The sequence below is a fragment of the Tetrao urogallus genome, assembly GCF_951394365.1.
Source record: "Tetrao urogallus genome assembly, chromosome: 5".
In the NCBI taxonomy this organism is placed as follows: domain Eukaryota; kingdom Metazoa; phylum Chordata; class Aves; order Galliformes; family Phasianidae; genus Tetrao; species Tetrao urogallus.
The window spans coordinates 22,810,693-22,831,224 of NC_136818.1; the positions used below are offsets into that span (position 1 = coordinate 22,810,693).

The 20,532-nt window shown below is 56.6% G+C and overlaps 2 protein-coding genes across 2 annotated transcripts in view; one reads left to right on the plus strand and one right to left on the minus strand.

Moving 5' to 3' along the window:
- Positions 1-2,123, plus strand: part of ATF6 (activating transcription factor 6) — a gene marked incomplete at both ends in the record, with an annotated part of 73,699 nt that extends 71,576 nt beyond the window's left edge. Inside the window, one exon of the mRNA XM_079536197.1 lies at positions 1,915-2,123. Within this exon, the coding sequence (XP_079392323.1) occupies positions 1,915-2,123 (209 nt within the window). The remainder of the gene's footprint in view (positions 1-1,914) is intronic.
- Positions 2,124-4,887: 2,764 nt separating this feature from the next.
- On the minus strand, positions 4,888-14,237 carry OLFML2B (olfactomedin like 2B; the record flags this gene model as incomplete). The annotated part of the gene is made up of 8 exons (XM_079535523.1): positions 4,888-5,489; positions 5,766-5,942; positions 6,191-6,721; positions 7,662-7,890; positions 8,607-8,771; positions 10,736-10,843; positions 13,171-13,434; positions 14,094-14,237. The coding sequence occupies 8 exons, from the start codon at positions 14,235-14,237 to the stop codon at positions 4,888-4,890; spliced, it is 2,220 nt and encodes a 739-aa protein (XP_079391649.1).
- Positions 14,238-20,532: the final 6,295 nt, after the last annotated feature.

Below are 20,532 nucleotides of genomic sequence, written 5' to 3' on the forward strand. Positions count from 1 at the left end.
AGGCACTGCACCTCTTCAACAGAACAGCTGCACCACAGTATTTCAGAGCCTTGGCTTACTTAATTGTGGTCCAGTTTTGTCGTGGGGGGAGTTGAGGGAAGCAGGAGGCTGGGCGAGAGGCAGCTGAGCTCGTTCCCATGCTCTCGCTGCCACCCACACAGAGCACGGTTCTTTTGCTCACATCACTGCTCTCTGGGGGTATTATTATTCTGTGTTGTGCAGTGCCAAGGAACCGACTAGTAACCCACTGTGCTGGCCGCTGCAGGCAAATGCAGGGTAGTCTTACTGCCTGGGGAGCTGACAGAGGGGTTTCTTGGCTCTGGCTGTCGGCCCATCCCACTTCACCCACTTGTGGCTTTGGTGCACATTTTCTCACGTAGCCAGGCTCCTGGTAAGCTGAGAGATGTATTTCCAGCTTGTTGTGCCACAGGCAGTCATCTGTTCCCATGTTCTCTCTCCAGCCCAAAGGCTAGGCAACCAACAGACGAGAGAAAAGGTGATGCACAAAGCTCCCCTGGATGGATGTCCCCAGTGTGGCCCTGCTTGAGGACACAGCACTGGGACAAGATGCTGCTCAGGGTCCTGGGGTCAGCTCATGGCGCCAGGCACAGCTGCTCCTGGATGCAGTTGCTTGGTGGCACTTTCAGAGCTTTTTCCATTTCATTTCTGCAGGTGGGAGCTTTGATTTCCCCTCCAGGCTCCTTAGAAAAAGTTTGTTCCTGCTTTTCATTACTATCCCAGACATATTTGATCTAATGGCTTCTACAGGTGGTGTAGGGTGCAACAGGGTCCGGCCATAGTTGTCAGCTGTCATCCAGAATCAGAGTTAATCCAGGAAAGCAGTAAGAATTAGTAATGTATATTGCATTCCTCCAGTCCATACGCTTTCCATTAGGTGCTCTTCCATCCTCCTTAGAACAGAAAGAAAACCCTGCCGATGGCAGTCAGCATTTCCCACTCTAAAAAGCAAGGGTTGGTCGTGCCTGGAAATCTGATCTGGGCTCTTGCATTCCTGGACACACTGTCTATGCAGGATAGTCTCCCACCTTTCAGAGCAGGCAGCAGATGCTGGCCATGTGCACAGCTTGTTTGGCTGCCCAGCAGCTCCTGTACTAACGGACGTGCCCAGCCTGGGGCCGTGCACTGCAGGGCTGGAAGCTTTGGTAGCTGAACTCCCTCCATCTCCTGGAGACATCTCTGAGCCTTTCTCAGGGAGAACATGAGTCTCAGAGAACTCAGCAGGCTCTCGGGATCATAGTCAGCAGATGGGAAGCTGTCACTGTCTCCTTCTTAGGTCTTTCTCTTTCCAAAGGCAAGTCTTTTGGTTGTGCCCATCAATCGTGGTCAGCTTGGTCAGCAACTCCACCATGTGCTGCAAGTACAGCAGCCAGATCAGCCTGCTAATGAGGCACAGTTAATTCCTTAAGAATTCGCATTTTAACTTGTTTTTTAAATAGTAATCTGGTGAATAAATTCCTCTAGATCCTCAGTGTCATCAGGGTTACGCTATTCTTAAACCAATAAGAGAAAGTGAAAACATTCCTCTTTCTTAAATAAGCCCTATCTTTAATCAGCCCTGTGCTTTAGTGGCTCAAGAACAACATTTCAGCAATAGACGTTATACAATGCAAAACCCATTGGTAATGATGTGCAGATGAAGAAGTGAAAAAGAAGGCTGGTGTTAGTTTTTAGGTGTGAGTGCACATGGTGAGCTTGGTCTAGAGCCTTTTGGGTGCCAGTGGCAGGATGAGACTCTGTGCATAGACCTACAGAAACAAAAGGTCTGCCCACAGCCCAGCTTGCCTTCAGCTGAAGCTCCTAGCTCAGCATGATGACACGTCAAGAAAGCACTGCTTTTTGATTCCATTGGGTCGCTAGGTTGCAAGGCTAACACTGGCTTTTGTGTATCTGCAGAGAACGTGATCAATGGGAAGGACTATGAGGTGATGATGCAAATCGACTGCGAAGTGATGGACACCAGGATCCTCCACATCAAAAGTTCATCTGTTCCTCCGTACCTCCGTGAGCAGCGCAGAAATGACACTAACACCTTCTACAGCTCATCCTCCTCTGTCTCAGAGACACCCCACGCCCTGAGGGCCATTGTCAAGTCCCTGCAGTAACTCCTGCACAGCAGCACAGCCCGTGCACCCAGCATGCAGCAGGTCCTGCTGCCAGACTGAGCCTTGCCATTGCCAAGTCCATGGGGCTCTGGACACAGCAAGGGCAGCTAAGCCTGTCCCAGTGCATGATGCTGCCAAATGGCCACATGTCTAGCCCAGGGATTGCAGAGCTCTGTGGCCCCTCACTGGGGACAGGCCTGGGGGACCCATGCAGAGTGGTGCCCAGTGCCAGCGGTGCGAGCAATGCACACCGCCTCAGTCCTGGTGTCCAGCATCAGCTGATGCTCAGCACTGGCACAGGGGGAGCACGGGCTGTCCTTGCTACTTATGCACTGTCTATACTTTGGGTTTGTTTTGTTTTTTTTCTCCCTGTTAAACAGTCTCCTGAGGTCTGGTGCTGAGCACTGGGGTCCTACTCAGAGACACTGCTGCGCAGACTGTGCCTGAGGCCAGGCTTTCCCCCAGTGCCCAGATCCAAGCTGCAGGCGGTCCTGCCAGCCCTCGTCCTGGCCTTGCACCCCACAGCATCCACGCCTGCCACAGTGGCTATCCCCACTCCTTGTCACCCCATGCACCTTCCTCAAACCCTTCCCCATGCAGCCTCCCCTGTGGGGGTGCTGCAGGCTGGTGATGGTGCCATGGGGCAGCCCAGCCACACAGTGAGGAGCGTTAGCCCTGCACCACTGGGTGCTCACAGCCAAGGCACTACAAGCAGAACAACCTGCACTGCCTCCAGGTGAGACCTGGGCCACAGGGACCGATGCACAGGGGCTCTGTGCACCCCTCCATATGGGGTGCTGCTATCAGGGAGTTGGAGCCCTGTGGTGTGACCCAGCAAGGCTAAGTGGTTTAGGCTGTGGTGGTTTAGCCAAGCACGTGCATTGCTAAAGATTATACTGCCTTTCTTTTGGGTTTGTTTTTGGGTTTGTTTTTTTTCTTCCCTTTTTTTTGTTTTGTTTTTTTTTCATGTTGGGTAATATTTAATGTTTTTCACTGCTCACAGCCTGCAGAGTGTTTGCAGGCCTATGGGATGGGCAGCACCCTACTGGGCAGCAGCTGAGGGGCTGCGGTGCTGGGCTGGGAGCAGCAGCCATGCGTAATGACTTCAGCATGTTGTTACGTTATTTCCCCCCTCGCACTTAGCACAGAAGATGATCAGCTTCAGTTTGCCAGACCGTTGGCTTTCCCTCGTCGTCTGAACCACTTACTGAACTGATGTGTTTGTTTTTTTAATTATTATTATTATTATTTGTGTGTGTGTGGCTGTTAGGAAAGAAAGGTTGACCCAGCAGAAAGACAAACAGCTCAGGGGGAGGCGAGGAGGAGGGCGAGGAGCAATCCACCCCAGTAAAATATGTGCCTTGCAACACTGTGGAAAAGCTTTGCCCTTTGCCACGTAGTCAGCACCGCACGGCCCCGTCCCCCCGGCGCGAGCTGCTGGGAAGCAGCCGGGCTCGGCGAGGGGCCTGGCCGCGCTCCGTGCACCAGTCCTGTTTTCCTGGCCCAGGCCCCACCTGACGGCAGGCCAGTTCACACAGCCCAGAACCTCCCCGGCTGTGCCCCAGCTGGAGGCACGCAGCCCCCCGGACGTGGGGCTCTAAGGGGGCCCTTTGCTGCTGGAGATTGGCAGCACCCCTGCGTGGGTGGCAGGGCAGCGTCTTCAGCCTGGGGCTGGCACAGGGGGCTTGGGGACACGCTGCAGCCCCCGGCAGTGGCAGAGAGCACCTCTCTTCCCTTGTATCCTGTTGTATGTCCCTAGCACTGAAGGCAATAAAGTGGTTCTCTTATTTATTACTGTTATTCGTTATTATTTTGCTTAATACAGGATTAGTTATACAAAAGAGTGGAAGGCAAAGTGCTGTCTTTTGGGCTGCTGGGTACAGCGCTGGCACTGTCAGGCACCACTGGCGACAAGGAGGCCAAGCACCCTTCCCAGCCATCCATTTTTTGTGAGTGACCCAGACCCAAAGAAAGCCCCACAAGCACTGCAGAGGTACTTGATCTTTTATTATTAACAGCGGGTAAATACAAAGGTGGTGCCAGGCTGGAGGGGTGGAGGTTGGGACCTCCGCGAGGCAAATACCAAGTGGGGACTATTTTGGTTACAAAACGCACAAACAGAAGTCATCTACACATATTTACAACGCCCCCCTCCCACTGCCAGCTCCCAGCCCGGCACCCACAGCCCCCCCCAGGCCAGATGGAGCCCCCAGGGTAGGCTGCAAAGGGCAGAGTCAGGGGGAGAGGGGACAGTCTTCAGCTAAGTGCCAGCACCAGGGCTGTGTGTATTGTACAGCAGGATCTCCCAAGCACCCACTGACTGTTGGGTGGGAGGGTGGCCCCCAGGGGGGACAGTGCACCCCTCCACTGGGATGGGTGGACACCACTGTCCTGCCAGGAGCTGGTGCCTGCAGCAGAAAGGCCAGCTTTGCACTGGGCCTGGGGTTAAGCGCTGATGGCTTTCATCTAAAAAACATCAGCAGGGTTATGTCAGGGCCACCTCCTCCTCAGCATCCCCGCAAAGGAGCAGCCCTGCTGCCACGGGCCCCGCCACGCTGCCCTCGAGCACAGAGGCAAGGTCACACCAGGGACAAAGGGGTGGTCCTGGCCTGGGGATCGATCTACAATCCGCCATCTAAACAGCCTGAGACAAAAACCCATCACGTACTCTTTGATTTGTACAAAATAATAATAATAATAATAAAAATAACAACAATAAAAGGTGCTGGTGGCCCCTTGCTCGCAGTGCCCCATCACGGGGCTGTCAGTAGGCAAAGATGACGTGGTAGGTGACCTGGTGGCCATTGTCCCAAGCGTAGAGCAGGCGGTCCTTGGGGTTATAGTCTATCTGCGTGGTGTAGGCATACTCATTCTCAAAGAGCAGCCGGGGGATGATCTGAGTGTTGGTGTGCGTGTCAAAGGCATAGGAGATGTTGGCGTTCCTCTTGTTGTAGCTGTCGACCGCGTACAGGACCCCGCAGATGACAAAGCAGTTCCCATAGAAGTTCTTTCGCAGCCCCGTCCGCCACGTCGTCTCTTTCTGGGTGCTGAGGTCGGCTGCGTTCAGCTTGCTCAGCACGATCACCTCCTGGTTGAAGCCCTCGTAGCTGATGGCCGGGTAAATGACCCACAGGCCGTTCTCATCCACGGCAAAGTCCACATCTGAATGGCCACGCCATCGCCACGGTGTGGACTCCTCATAGGCCACGTCGTGCAGCATGGCCCAGGCAGCCACGTACCGCTGCTTCAGGTCGTATTTGATGATGTTACGGGTGAAGGCCCGGTTGTAGTAGAAGGACCCGTTGTAGACGACGTGCCCCGTCCCGATCCAGCTGTAGGGCAGCTTGTAGGAGTTGCTCCAGCGCCCTGAGGGACAGAGACGCCACATCGGTGAAATCCTCCCTTTTGGGGCCCAGCCCTCAGCCCTGCCTTTGGCTGCCTCCCGGCCCCCCAATGGTGACAAGCATGATCACAGCCACCATGGGCAGTTGGGCTTGCCCCATGCTCTGAGCCCCACACAGACCCACACACTGAGTACCACCACCCAAGAGGGTCCTTCCCATTACTGTGGCAGGGAACAAGGGTGGTTTTGGGAGCAGCTGACACAACCATGGCAACATGGTGAGGACAGTGCAACCTCACCTTGCTTGAAGTTGTCGAGGTTCCTGAACTCCACCAGCGTGTTTCCATAGTAGTAGTTGGTGACATAGATCCGCTCCTCCCTGGCCAGAGGGTCCTTCATCCAGGCCCCCTCGTTGCGCCCGTAAGTGTTCTGAGTGGTGGGTCCCGAGATGGTGGACAGCGTGTCCTTACAGCGCCCTGCGTGGGCAGAGGGGATGGCGAGGCTGGAGGCAGGGCAGCCACACACTTCCCTCTGCCCCTCCATCCCCCTGCCCACCACTTGCGCAAGAAGGAGACTGCAATAGATTCCAGAGTTAACAAGTGACACTTGCCCTGGTAAAGCACTGCCCAGTGTCTCATTCCACATCCCTCCTATGGCCAAATCCACAGCACGGGCACAAGCCAGCAGGAGGGGACAGGACCTGCAGCCACACGCATGCACTCACCGATGATGTTCCTGATGTCCTCCTCCTCCAGGGCCTGCTTTGGGGTGGCGGGGATGGTGGTGCTGAGTGGCGGGGGGGTGCTGAACTGCTCCGAGGGTCCCGGGCTGCTCTCCATGCCAGGCTCAGGGCTCATCCCCACATCCCATGAGGTCTGGCTGGTGGTAGCCACGGCAGGGCTGGGGATGGAGCTGTTGGCCACAGGTGGGCTCTCGGTGGCCACGGGTGCCGCCACGCTGGCTGATGCTGTCGGCAGCTGCGGGGTCTCCTCCTCAGGCACCACCAAGGGTGTGGTTGCAGTCTCCATGGCAGGGGGGGGCAGGCTGGCAGTGGTGGGCTCTGGTGTCGGCCCCACGGAGGCGGCAGTGGACAGGGGCAGGGTGGTTGGCGCAGTGCTGGGGTCAATGCTGGGGGTGGGCGGCCATCCCACCGGGGATGGTTTCCTCACAGCCTCACCCACCCGCCCGCTGGGCCGCAGCAGCTGGTCCTCTATCAGCAGATCCACGGTGTTGTCCCCACTGAACAGCTCGTCCTCTGCCAGGCACAGATATGGATCAGCAGAGTTACAGTCACCTGCCCTGCCCTCCCCTCGCTCTTTCTTCTGAATCCATCTGCCTTTTTTTTCCTAATTCCCAGCCAGAGAAAGGGATCTGAGATCTCCTGGGTCCTTGCAGGTCTGCCCTGACCTGACCTAGCTGCTGAGCCAGTCTTGCACCCAAAGGCTGTGTGCTGCTTTGTGCATCTAGTTTATTGGGACCCTGCCTCATTGTGCCCTGGGGCACCCTGCGTGGAGAGAGGGATCCTGGCTCCCCTCTGAGCCCTGCAGCACATGTTCCTGCAGTGAGTCAGGCACATTTGCAGGACTTGCATGCATCAACTCATGTTTCCTTTCTGGAGAGGTGCTGATTCTGTATATAAGGACTTCCTTAGCTACCATATATTTTCCATGCAATAACACCACCACACTGCTTTCCGTGCACAGATCAGAGGCCAGATGCTCATACAGCTCTTTTCAGCAGTGATTTACCAATTGGTTCTGCCACTGTAGATCAATACACCCTGCATCAGCCACAAAGCATGCCGGCAGGGAGCGGGACTTGATAGTACAGCACCTTTCCCCTCTACTCCATGTCTCCACCTCCTGCAGCTCCAGTTTTGCTGCTCCCTCTCATAAGCCACATCCCAGGATTAGCAGCTCATCCATCTCTGCTCCTTATTGCTCAGTTCTCTCACTTCACCACTCACCGGCAGCCTTACCATAACCTTGTGCATCCCTGCCTGCTCCTCTTGCACCCATGGATCTCCCGGCACACATCTCCATCCCCCTGCTCCCATCCCAATCTCCTGGAGCCAAAATCACCATGACAGCACTGCTGGACACCCCACGCCCCTGCATTTCCCCTCCCCTCCCCTCTCTGCAGCAGCCCTGCACATTTTGCTCAGGGTGCAGGTGGCAGCCATTGGCCTGACTCACGTTGCTCCTCGATGTCGTTGTCGGACTCAGAGGACTGAGCCTTGTAGTAGGTGACCCCCCGCACAATGGTGGGCTTAGAGGGAGGGCGGCCCCGTGGGCTCAGCTTCCTCTGCAGGAGCTGCTTGGGCTTCCCCTCCTCAGGAGTGAGATGCAACTCTGTGAGGGACTCGACAGAATTGATCTGCTGAGAGATGGTTTCATCCTTCAGGAACCTTTCTTCGTACTTGCCCTGTAAGAAACAAGAGAAGTTGCTTTGGGATGGGCCCAAATAGCCAAATATGGACCCGCAAGGACCTGCTCAGCCGCTGGGCCACCAGTGGCAGCGGACAGCTGTACAGAGGGTGAGCTGGGGCCAGGAGCCCAGCACCGCGGCAGCTGCAGCTCATGGCTGCGGGATTTCAGCTCATTAAAGTAAAATGGAAAGCCAGCCTGAGCATTGAAGCGGTGCCCATTTGGCTGAGGGCGGGCCCAGGATTCCTTTGGAGCCCGGCTGCAATTAACAATGAGAGGGAATATTGGGAAATGAGGTCGCTCAGGGTGACAGCAGCCCCGCACTTTGCTCCGCTGGGCAAGGCAGGCTCAGCCCCAGCAAGGAGCAGTGCTGTGGGTATCACAGGGTTTGGGTGTGCCAGGAGCCACTCCATCCGACTGCTCGGGATGGAGAGCAGAGAGCAGCAGGCTGCGTGCCCCAAACCCTGCTAATCCACGGCGTCCCAGGCTCCCAGCCGGCCGCGATGACATCAGCCTTTCCGAGCGCTTGGCCCCTCCGACCTGGAGGAACAGGAGGGGAGGCCAGAGCAGCTAAGCCAGAGCAGCCTGGCTGTACTAGGGGACACGGGCTGTGCTGAGCAGGGAGAGCAGCCCGCTGCCAGCGCTGGGGCACTGGGGCACCCCACCAGGATGCCGAACCGTGCCATGTGGCTGATGGGTGCCGTGCAGCCCTACCTCGGGGTGCACATATGCAGCCTCCGCGTCCCGCTGCAACGAGCTCTCGATGTCGGCCAGGCTGTTGGAGATGAGGCCAGAGCAGTTCTCCCCAACACGGTGCTGGGGCTCTGACAGGGGCTCCTCCACGCTGACTCCTGCCCGCGTGGCATTCCTGGACATGCCCTGGGAAATGAGAGTGGGGACATGAGCCCGGAGCCCTGCAGCCAGGGGAATGACAAGCCCTGAGCTCCTGGCTCTGTCTCCACGGGGCTGGGTATAAGATACCCCCCAACCGCCCCCAGTCCTTTGTTGTGAATCTGTCCTGCCATTAATTTCTCCTAAAATCCACCGTGACCTCCATCTGTGATCCCAGAATTGCCAGCTGAGGCAGCAGCTGCGAGCTGAACACAAACCAGAGGCACTCACTCTGCAGACTGCATCCGGGAGTTCATTGCTCCGCTGACACCATTTGGATGCAGTTGCTTGTTACACTGGAAACAACTTGCATCCCTTCTCCTCTCTGCACAAACTCTGACCCAAGCCCCATTAACTGGCCACTCTCAAAAGCATCAGAGTGCCTTTGCTGAGGGTTTGTGGGCCACAGTGTTAGTGTTGCACTTTCAGGCTGAGCGCAATAACTGCGGGACTTCCCAGCAAGATTTTTGCTGAGCTGAAGATGCTCTCCCACTGAGCAGCACTGACACCCTTCTCCCTTGGGGATGGAAGCTGCTTCCAATAGCCTTGTGCCCTTATCACCTATTCTGTGCCATTCTTGGCCTATTAAACAAAACCCAACTCCTTCAGCTGGGAGCTACCCCAAAGAAGCACCCTGTGATGCTCCCTGGTGCTGCCCAGCTGCTGTGCCTGGGCCCAGCTGCTCAAATTGCACTCTCTGACCCCCTGACACAGCGCCAGGCTCTCCTGCAGTGCCTCAGCTGTCTTGCACCGGATCCTGGGCCGGCGCAGGCAGAAATCTGGGTGCTGAGCCAGCAACAGGGGGCCACTCACAGCTGCTCACAATCTGCCTGCAGCTCCGCCAGCCCTCTCCTGCTCTGTCACCCAGTGCTCTGCCCTCCTGCAGTGGCAGAGCAGTAAGAAGAGGCACAGCAGAGGCAGTACCTCCCTTGGTCTTTCCAAGCCCCCAGGCACTTCCAGCTAGCCAGCTTCAGGCTCAGACAAACCTCCCCTTCCCTGACAGCACGGAGCTCAGCGGCAAACCCAAGCGGCGTCTGGAGAGCACGCCAAGCCACAGGAAGAGGGTGGGATCACAAACAGAAGCATCTTTGCTTTATTAATTTTAGACCTCAAAGCCCCTTTCCCCTTTTTGAGTCAATTCCCTGCTTGGAAACCCAGGTCCTGCAGCCCTGTGCTCCTCCCAGCTGCCTCCTCCCTGACCTCAGGCAGAGCGCACCGTGCCTTCCCGAAACGCACTGCAAGTGGAATTTTGGCTTTCTAAATCATCGCTGCTTGGCTGCAGTCTGCGGGACTGTGCTGCTACAGAGAGAGCACTCAGCACTCTGTCTGGGAGCCTGGAACCCCGCAGCTCAACACTGCACCCCATGCATCGCACCAGCCAAGGGAACACTCAGCTATGGATTCTGTACTTCTATCATTCAAGCAGCACTGAGGGCTCAGCTCTTCTTGAGGCAAGCCAAGATGCAGCTTGGTCATTGTGTGGCAGCTGTCGAATCACAGTCTGAACCACTGATTGAGTACCTGGGGGAAGGACCCAGTCAGCCCTAGAAGCACAGGTGAAGGCAATTCAGCTGTGTCACTGCAAGGGGTGGAGCCTGGCTGCACCTCTCTTAAACCTCATTTAAGGGCTGACTGCCAGTGCAGAAATATCTCCTTCTGGAGATCCCTCTATGGGGAAGTTTTCCCTTGTAAGCCTTAGTCTTCAGAGATAGGTAAGCAGTTCTTTTCCCTTCCCTTGTACCACCTTTCTGTGGTGTTAGTCCTCCTGTCGTTACACCTGTTATATCACCTTTCCATTGTGTTGCTCTTTCTGATTGTTACAATGCTGCAGAATGCAGCCAACCTCCTTGGCTACCATCAGGTCAGCTGTGTGCAACCCAACCTATGACCCTGACACCTCACCCCAGGCACGGAGCTCTGACACCACCTGCAGCCCCCAAGGACCCTCTTACCTCCTCCAGCCTCTCCACCCGACCCACCAGCTTCGTTGTGACCGAATGCAGCTTCAGCAGGTCCAGGCCATAGAAGGCACTTTCTAGCATCTCAACAATGGAGGACAGCTGTAAGACAAAGGGAGTGCTCCATCAGGATCAGGGCTTTGCTTTGAGGCACCCACTATGGTTTTCTATAGCCAAAATAATGCACTCATGGGAGCACAAGAAGTTCCCTAAGAAGCAAGTTTTCCACTGTACAGACAGTCCTGAGCCCCAGGTATGGTGTGAGAAATGAGAAGTGCTGCCCATGGCTCTGCCCAGCCCCAGGCTGCCCTGAGTGGCAGCAGATGAGCCAAGAGGAGAACCGCAGCACTAATAAAAGGGAGCCTGAGATCACGCTCTGAGTTCCTGCCATCCCAGGCTTGTTTTTCCTGGAACAAGAAGAAACTTGTTAAAAAATATAGAAATACTCTCAAATGCAACAGCATGCAGGGATCTCAGTCAGCGCCAGCCTCGTAAGAAGTGGCTTCCCTGGAGAGTAACTTCACCTGAGGGATGCTGCATCCTGCCTTCCCCTGACAGCCCTGTTTTGGAGATGTCCAGGCTTTCCTGGGTGAGGACAGGTGACCTCAGGGGACCCTGGAGACAGTGATACCCTCAGCACTGTGCTCCTGTCTGACCGCAGCCTCTCCTGCTGCCCTCAGCCATGAGCACACACAGCATGGCACCATGCAGCCACTGAGCATCGTTGGTGCATGGGAACAACTGCAAGAAGGTGGCGTTTTCTCCCAGCAAGTCAAACCATTCAGCACAGCTCCATAAACAGGGAGCAATGCAGGCAGCACTGCTGGCGGCACTCGCAGTTTCCACCCCAGCCCCTGCAGTCTCCCTGTGGAGCTGACAGCGAAGGAAAGTTTCCTTTTGTGCCAAGTAAAATGGCAGCAGCAGAGACAAGGCTGTTTTATGGCTGTGCATCCACTTTTCTGCTGAGAACTGGACTGCGACGGCTGACACAATGCATGTGGGCTGCCAGACAGACACTAGAGAAAAGCACTTCCACCCGGGCTGGATGGCTTCCACCAAGGTACAGGGGTTGTAGACCTCATTAGAAGCTCCTCCTGAGCATGCACTTGTTGTGGGCTGTACACCCAAGACCCCCAGAATGCAAGCTACACCCACAAGCAGAGGGGCAGCAAGTCACAATTTCACTGGGATGCATTGCACGTGTAGTGGGGTGCTCCTGGCACTGTCTGCCTCTTATTCTGGGGACCTTCTCAGAGTCGTGCTTGGTGACAAAGCCATCTGCTTTCACAGCTCCCAAGACTCATACAGCAAAGGAAAGTCCTGGATGTGGATGCTTGCCAGGCGGGCTGTGAGTGAGGCCAGTTCCTAGAGGAGTGCTCACACCATGGCTGGGAAGCAGACAAAGCCAAGCTGTGCTGCACCGTGCCAGCTGCATCCTGACAGCATCTAACAGGGCTACGCTGGTCTCAGGGCTTTGCCTCAGCCCAGCTGAGCTTCCTGGAGAGCGAGGGACCACTGGAGAGCTGCAAAGCAGTCCCTCCTTCCCCAGCATGCTGGGTTATCTGCCCGTGCTTGTCATCTTCCCCTGCTGTGGGGAACTCGGACAGCGGGCTGCTCACTGCCTGCGGTCTGACATGATGAGACACATCCCCAGCTCCAAACCAATGGGAATGAGCTATTGTGCAGGGCTGACCTCAGCCAGGATGCAGCCTCACTGAGGTGCAGCCCAGAACCAGCAGGAAGTGTCACCAGCACTCGGTTCTCTGCCCTGGGACAGCAAATGATACAGAAGTGCCAACAAATGCTGCCACCACCTCCTTGAACAGGGCAACAGCTCTCAGAAGGAGTGAGGCAGTGGGGATGGACAGCATCTGATCACTGCAGCCACACACCTCCATCCTTCTGCCCCAGCTTCTCTTCTCCATGAAATGTGCAGATATGAGGGTAACAGATAAATGCTTTCAAGGCAGAGGAAGAGATCAAAAGATCTCTTTAAAGGGACAAAGAGTAGGGAAAAATTATTTTCAGAATCCCCTATGAATATTATATATTGGCCATGTTTCAGGGCCGTACCCTCAAGCTGTTCTCTGGCTGCAGCAGGCAGCATCTGTCCAAAGCGCTCTGGGCCACTCTTCTCCAAGGCAGGAACCTTAACGTGGTGATGGAAGGAGACAGCGCTATCTGTCTTCCTGTCCACCCATTCATCTATCCAGCCATCCCATCCATGTATCCAGCCATCCCATCTCTCCATCAGTTCCTCCCTCTGTCTAACCACCCCATCTTTCCATCAATCCATCCATCTATCCAACCATCCCATCTATACACCCATCCACAAAGGCTCCGACGCTTGCCAGCTGGCAGCAGCAATCCCCAGAGGCTTTCTGAGCACTTTCAAGCAACACCACCTCAGCCTCCAGCCCTCCTCCTACCTTCAGGTCTCCGCTGTCCGCCTCCCGCAGCTTCTGCAGCCTGAAGTCCCCCTCGCAGGGGTTCAGAGCCGAGGGGGGGGCCACGCAGGCGCACTTGCAGCCGGGCCCCGAGGTGATGGTCTCCACGGTGTAGAAGTCCTCGGCGTGGAAGGAGCCCTGGTTGATGCGCTGGCAGGCGCCGCGGCCCAGGGGTCTCACCAGGCACTTGCAGCGGCAGTCGGCGCCCTCGGACACCGCCTTCACCTTGTCGTAGTCACCTAGCAGCTGAGCACAGCGCCGTCACGGCCCTGCCGGGATGCCCGACCTCCCCGCTGACTTTTGGGCATCCTGAATCTTGTGGAATCCTAACCGAACAACCCTACAAGCTGCGTAACCTGGTGGTGGGACTGTGCTGCTGATTAGCCCCATACAATGCCAGGAATTTCCTTTACGGAGATTTGCAGACAGAGCTTCTGAAAGCCCGAGCACAAAAATAACTTTGACGGTATGTTTCCAATAGGCTCCGCGTTAGCCATTTCCGAGGGCAGATAATAGCACACGGTCGGATCGGCCAAAGCCAACAGAGCCCTCCACCGCATCCCGGGCGAGGAGAGCTCGCACACAAAGAGGCTGCGGCAGATCCCCACCCACGGATCCCCCCCTCCCCTTCCCCGAGCCCCCCAGGGAAGTCCCCGGGTCGGTGTTTCAAAGCAGGAACAAAGCGGAGCGATAAACCCCTTTGCAGATGCACCCACTCCGATCCTGCACGGCACCTCCCAGCGCAGAGCAAGACACGCACGTCGCGGCACCCCGGGTGCGCTCAGCACCCCAAGGAGCATCACCCCATAAAAACAACGTTCCCCCGAGCAGCACCGCCCCCAAACAGCATCCCTCCAAACGCGGCATCCATCCAAAAAGCATCGCCCCCCAAAGCAGCCCCGTACCTGCGAGAGGATGTTCTCCTGGTTGTCCGCCTCGTCCTGCAGCGGCTCGGCGGAGGGCCCGGCGGTACCGGTGGGGGCCGGCCCTGCCCGGCAGCCGGCGCCCAGCGCGGCCAGGCAGAGCAGCAGCGGTAGCGGCCGAGCCATGGGACGACGGGGCCGGAGCCGGAGCCGGGGCCGGGGCGGGCGCGGAGCCGCCGCTGCTCGCTCAGGTGCGGCGCGGCGGGCGCGGGCGGGGCCGGGTCGGGCCCCCGCCTCCTTCCCCGCCTCCTTCCCTCCCTACTTCCCTGCCCCCCTTCCCCCCGCGGCAGGACGAGGCGGAGCCGAAGCGGGGCCGGCCGGCCGACCCCCGGGGGGCAGGTGGACCCAGAAGATGCCGCGAGCTGTGATCGATCCGCGAGGCTCCTGGAATGCATCGAGGGTAACATCGTGAGCTTGTAATAGCCCCACCAGGGGGGTGCAAGCCAGACCTGCTGCTCGCCAGCGCTGGGGAACCGATGTCAGGACTGGAGTCTGTCCGGGCTGTAGCGGCCGTGCAGCAGTGGACAAGGGAAGAGCCTGCGATGTCGTCTATCTGGACTTCAGCAAGGTCTTTGACACAGTTCCCTGTAACATCCTTCTCTCCAGATTGGAAAGATACAGATTTAACAAGTGGACTGTTCGATGGATGAGGAACCAGTAGTGAGATCATGCCTACAGAGCAGTGGTCAATGGCTCAGTGTCTGGGTGGAGATCCGTGACGAGCAGTGTCCTGCAGGGGTCAGTACTGGTCAGCGGTGGTACCAGGGCTCCTTAACATCTTCATCACTGCTTGACAGTGGGGTCGAGTCCACCCTTAGCAAGACTGCTGATGAGGAGGGCCACAAGTGTGAACCAAGTGGTGGAACACCTCCCTACGAGGACAGGCTGAGAGCTGGGGCTGTTCAGCATGGAGAGAAGGCTCTGAGGAGACCTGAGAGAGACCTGACAGTGTACACAGGGGCTGTAAGAAGGAAGGGGACAGACTCTCCAGCATGGTCTACTGTGACAGGACAAGGGGAAATGGTTTCAGACTAAAAGCCTCAGAGCAGCCTGGTTGCTATCAGGAGGCAGAGTGGCTCTTGTCCCTGGCACACCACGGGCACACAGGGCAGGCAGCCCAAGGATGCATGGGAAAGGAAGGATCTCACGTGTTATCAGCATCCTTTGTTGCTTTCTTTTCTGTACTTGGGGAAGAAAGTGGTTCTGGTGGTATTTAGTTTGGGCTGAAGACAATTTTAAGCCTGTCCTTTGGGGGCAGGAGGAGACAGTGGTGAGAAATGCAGACTCACTGTGGTCATCTCTAAGTTCTGAATAATCCCCCTCCAAGAAACAACCCAGCAGGGCAAACTGACAGAAAGAGGACAGCAGAGTGTGTCAGTGTGCTTCAGGGGCTGCTGAACTCTGTGGGAGGCTGCAAGCTCACCTGTGCACCACTGCTTCTTCCTTCCTGCACAGGCTCTGCCACAAGGCTGGGGCTGTGCCATGCCAAGCTGAGCCAGCAGGGTGTCCCTGCTGCAAAAAAAAAATAAAAATAAAAATAAAAGACAAGTGGTGTTGGGCTGCATCAGGCTGAGTATTGCTAGCAGCTCAACACAGTGATCCTGCCCTTCTGTTTGGTGCTGCTGAGGCCACACCAGGAGCGCAGCGCCCAGCCTCACAGTACAGGAGGGACATGGAGCTGCTTGGAAGAGAATGCTGTGAAGCATGGGGAGAGGCTGAGAGCTGCCTGGAGAAGGCTCAGGGGAAGCTCACTGATGTGTTCAGACACCTGAAGGGAGGGGGCAAAGAGAACAGCGTGGTCTAGTTGGAGGCCAGCAGCTTGCAGTGTACCCTGGAGGCCAGGGGTCAGCGCTGTTAAACCTCCGCATGGACGATCTGGATGATGCGACACAACTGCAGACAACAAACCTGGGAGCAGCGGCTGCTGATCCACCAAAGGGCGGTGCTGCCATCCAGAGGGACTGGAGAGGTGGGCTGATGGAACCTCCTGGGCTGAGCGAGGAGAAGTGCAGAGTCCTGGCCCTGAGAGGAACAAGCCCAGGCACTGGGAGGGCTCACAGGGCTCGGCGCAGCTTGGCACTGCACAGCACGGCTCGGCACGGCTGAGCACAAGCCAGCAGGTCGTCCCCGCTGCAAAAAAGCTTGGCCGTGCCATCCCGATGCTTTGCCGCGTTGTGCAGAGCCAAACCGTGCCGAGCCCAGCCGATCCAAGGGAGCCTTCCGGCTGCTGCTGCTGCCCCGGGGCCGCGCTGAGAGGCACCGCAGCACCATCCCGCGGTACGGCCGCCCCTGCCGAGCTGCTGCTGCCGCTGCACGACTTGGGACGCTCGCTGATGAAATTCGCTGCACGGAGCGTCCCGGAGCTAATGCCGGGCTGTCCACCAGGTGTCCCCCAGGACCATCAGCTCCGTCTCCACAACGCCGCTCTCCAGGACGTGGGGATGCCTGGGCTTGTTCCTCCTTAGGGCCAGGACTCTGCACTTCTCCTCGCTCAGCGCCAGGAGGATCACACCAGCCCACCTCTCCAGTCCCTCTGGATGGCAGCACTGCCCTTTGGTGGATCAGCAGCTGCTGCTCCCAGGCTTGCCATCTGCAGCTGTGCTGAGAGTGCTCCATCACCCAGATGGTCCAAGGAGAGGTTAACCAGCACCACACTCAGCACTGAGCCATGGTTTCACAGCCAGTTACTTCCTCAGCTGAGAGGTACCCACCCTTCCCGGTGGGACACACCGCCTGCACATGCCTGGTGCATTGCCAGAGCTGCCAGCACCTTCCCATGGCCTCACCTCCTGCATTCTCTGATCCCACGACCTACAGTGGGAGACCACATCCTGATGGAAGAAACCAAAGCTGCTGGAGGCAGGTGCCGTTACCAACACCCCTAGTGCACCACGTCACCCAGCTGTGCCTTCTAGGGATCACATGGAGAAACAAGCCCAAGGTGCATGCTGTCACATCCTTGAGCTCTGCAGCCCAAGGGGTTTCATTGAAAGCAATGCTTCTGCCACTCCCAAGGGCCAGCTGAGCATTTAGAGGCAGCCCCAGCAGAAGCCTCTCACCTGGGTCATGGTTAGAGGGCAGGAGGGTGATACACAGACCCTCGTGCATTGGCTTCTGTGCCAGGACAGGGAGAGCTCGCTGCCATCTTCATCTGCTGGAGGAGGAAATCCATCCCGAGGAGCTGGGTGACTATGCAGGAAAGCTCATGACGCAAATCTGAATTGCCCAGCAATTTGAGTGGCTCCCAGCTGACCTCAGCAATGACAATTCCATTTCTGTCTATGAGTCAAATGGTGCTCAGTAAATGCACACCTGCCCTGGAAGGTAGCTGGTTCTGAAGCTGCCCAACATGTTGCCTGCAGGAGGCACGCCTGTACCAGCATTCTTCTGCAGGGTGCCCTGGCCAGGCAAGGAGCTTTGTCCAAGCCAGGAATGCTTAGCTGTACCAGCAGGCTGCAACATGCCCTCAGCTTCCTGAGCAGCTCTATTCCACGTGGTAAATGCACCTTGAAGCTGGATTTTGGAGAACCTACACCAAGCTGAGCTGCACAGCAGCTGAGTACAGAGTTTGCACCAGATCATGTGTTCTGCTTTGTAGCCATATTACTCTGAAATCCAGGCCCTCCAGCTGCTCCAGCCAGAGGGCAATGGAGGGGAGAGTCCAACATCCATCCGCATTTCATCCCTCTGTTCTCCTCCCATAGTGCGTGCACACATCTCTACACATCCTGCCTTCCTCCAGCTGACTTGCACTGTCCCCACTGCACGCTGTAATTAAACCTCTCAAGCCCCTGTGATCAATGGGAGGTTCCACCTCATTGGGTTTCAAAACACATTCACCTTGTGCCCACACTGCAGAGCAGAACAACATGCTCAGTCTGCCGGGCAAAACTATCCAACACCTACGCCCAGCCCAAGAGCCCAGGTCCCTGTTTTGGTGGGGGACACAGGGACACAGGGACTGAGGAAGCCCTAGGTGACAGCTTCCAGCACTACTCATGGCTGGGTGAAGCATGGAAGCAAAACCCGTTCTGATCTCCCAGGCAAAACCCCACTCAAATGTCCTGGGGATACTTCAAGCTCAGAGAGAAGTTAGTTTCCAGGAGCTGCAGGGAAATGCAGGCAGAGCTCCACACAGGCAGGCAGACTCTGCAGGAGCTGCTGGTGCTCAGCACTCAGCAGAACCATGAAGCAAGCACAGGAAATGGCTGGAGCTGCCTGTCCTACTTCAACAAGCTCTCACGAAGCTCAGGACACTGCAGCTCAGCCCACAGCTCCCACGTGGACGAGGAACCGACCCACCACGTGCCTGCACCCCATGTTCTAGCCTGGAGCTCCGACACTGCACAGCCAAGCGGAAAAGGTGGGGAGCAAAGGCAGATGAGCAAGGGCTGATAAAGAGGTGATTGATACGGCTCCCTGGGTCATGCGGGGTGCCGGCAGGACCTGCTGTGGCTGATGACACAGCACAGCTTGGCACCAGTGGGCAGCGAGCACAGGGCGGGTGTCACAGGGGCATGTTCACCACGTGCCACCGGCACCACGAGGTACCCCCAGCAACATATCCGGGACCTAATAACCCCCAGTGTCACCCTGCCTAGCCCTGTGTGTCATGGGACAGCAATGACAGCCACACCAAGGCACCCACGGCCCAGCTGCAGGCCTGTGGGGGGGCACAGGGAAACAACATGGTGGATCCCATCTCTACTTTGGTCCTTAATGGCAGGCAAGGAACCTGCCTGCAGCCGAAGTCAGCAGCAAAACCACCCAGCCCCGTGCCCTGCTGGTTCTTCTCCCCGGAGCTGTTGTGCTCCTGCAAGGATCCCTAGAGAGGCTTTATCTCCCCACGAGCAGCCCAGCCCTTCAGCACATGATCGTCTGCCCCTAGCCTGGGCAGCTCCTGCAAAGCACTGCCAACAGCAAAGCTGCCACTGGAAGATTAATACTGGATGTTTTGAAACACGATGGCTGCATTGCACCTGTTTACAGGGACCGATCTGCTTACTGGTGATTCCGTGCTAGAGGAGCAGAGCTCATCCAGCCCAGAGGATCTCAGCCCTGCCACTCCCACTCCTACAGTGCCCTACATAGGTAAAGGCCACTGAGCTGTAAGTAGTGATAGACCTGAGCTGCATCTGGAGCAATGCAACCCCTTTGCCTCTACAGCTAAGAAATCAGTGGCCGCAGACCAGTCATAATGGCTGGCAAAGGAGGAACACACAGCCCAGCCATGCAGGATGTTGTGAAACAACCACGGCAAGCTTTCACGCTTAGCACCCACCTCAGAGATCTCTGGAAGCCCCCAAACCAGCAGAAGATTCCTGCTTCAGCAGTGACTCACTGTTGCCATTCCAGACTTGTCACTTGTCACATGTCCCTGCATTTTTCACCCGTCTTTGTCACAGCTGGCCGTGTGCTCAGGGCAAGAGCTGGTTTTGCTGCATGAAGGGCTTGCCAGTTCCACGTACATAACCCAAGCAATGCCCTTGACTCACACCTTGGCATTGGTTGGGTCTTCTTTGCCATAGCACGCAAGATGAGGAGACAGAAGTGTGCTGGGCAGAGTCTTATGGATGTGTGCAGTACTTGCCTGCTCTCCTTGACCCAGTTGTCATTTCTCCATTACCAGTTTCATGACTGGATGCGCCTCAAGCTAGAGGGATTAGCTGGGGATAAAGCTACACATACACACTCTTGTTAGCCAAGAACAGCACACAATCAACCCCAAAGATGAGCAGCTCAGAGCACAGCCTGGCTCTGCTCAGGCACCTGGGGCAGACACCTGAACCAGGACATGCAGCTGGGCATGGGCCAGAGTCACCAAGAAGGGAAAAGACCACCTTTAGATGGCCTCGGTGCAAAACCTTGAGATTCTGGACACTGTCTCATTCTGGGTGCAACTGAGCAAGGTGGGTGATGCACCCAAACCGCTCAGCAGCTCAGTGTTCCTGGGCACACCTTGAGCCTAGAACAGCCCCAAACACCTCTTTACCTGCCACTCCTGCACTGAAGGCACAGGTGCAGGACAGAACAAGGCACAGAACAACACAGAACCAGGGCAGGAAGAAGGGATAGGGAATTAGGGCAGCCCAGCCCTCGCTTCTCCAGTAACACACGTTGACCCACACACTCTCTCCAGGGAGCCAAACAAGGAGAGTAAGCAGCTGGGCCGCACCCAGGCATGGGGCAGCTTCCCTTCCAAGGCACCAGGTTCTGCCCATGGCTCCCAGCTGAAGGCCAAGCCAGAAACAGAGCCGGAGCCTCTGCGCAGGCATAAAGCACGTGTCCCATCTCACCAGGCTCACCTTCTCCAAGAAATGTGCAACTCAAGCGCATACGAGAAAAATCATCCAAGATCCCACTTACTGTCATCCATCTGTGCCCATCCTGCCAACCAAACTGCTTACTTCATTCCAGGCTT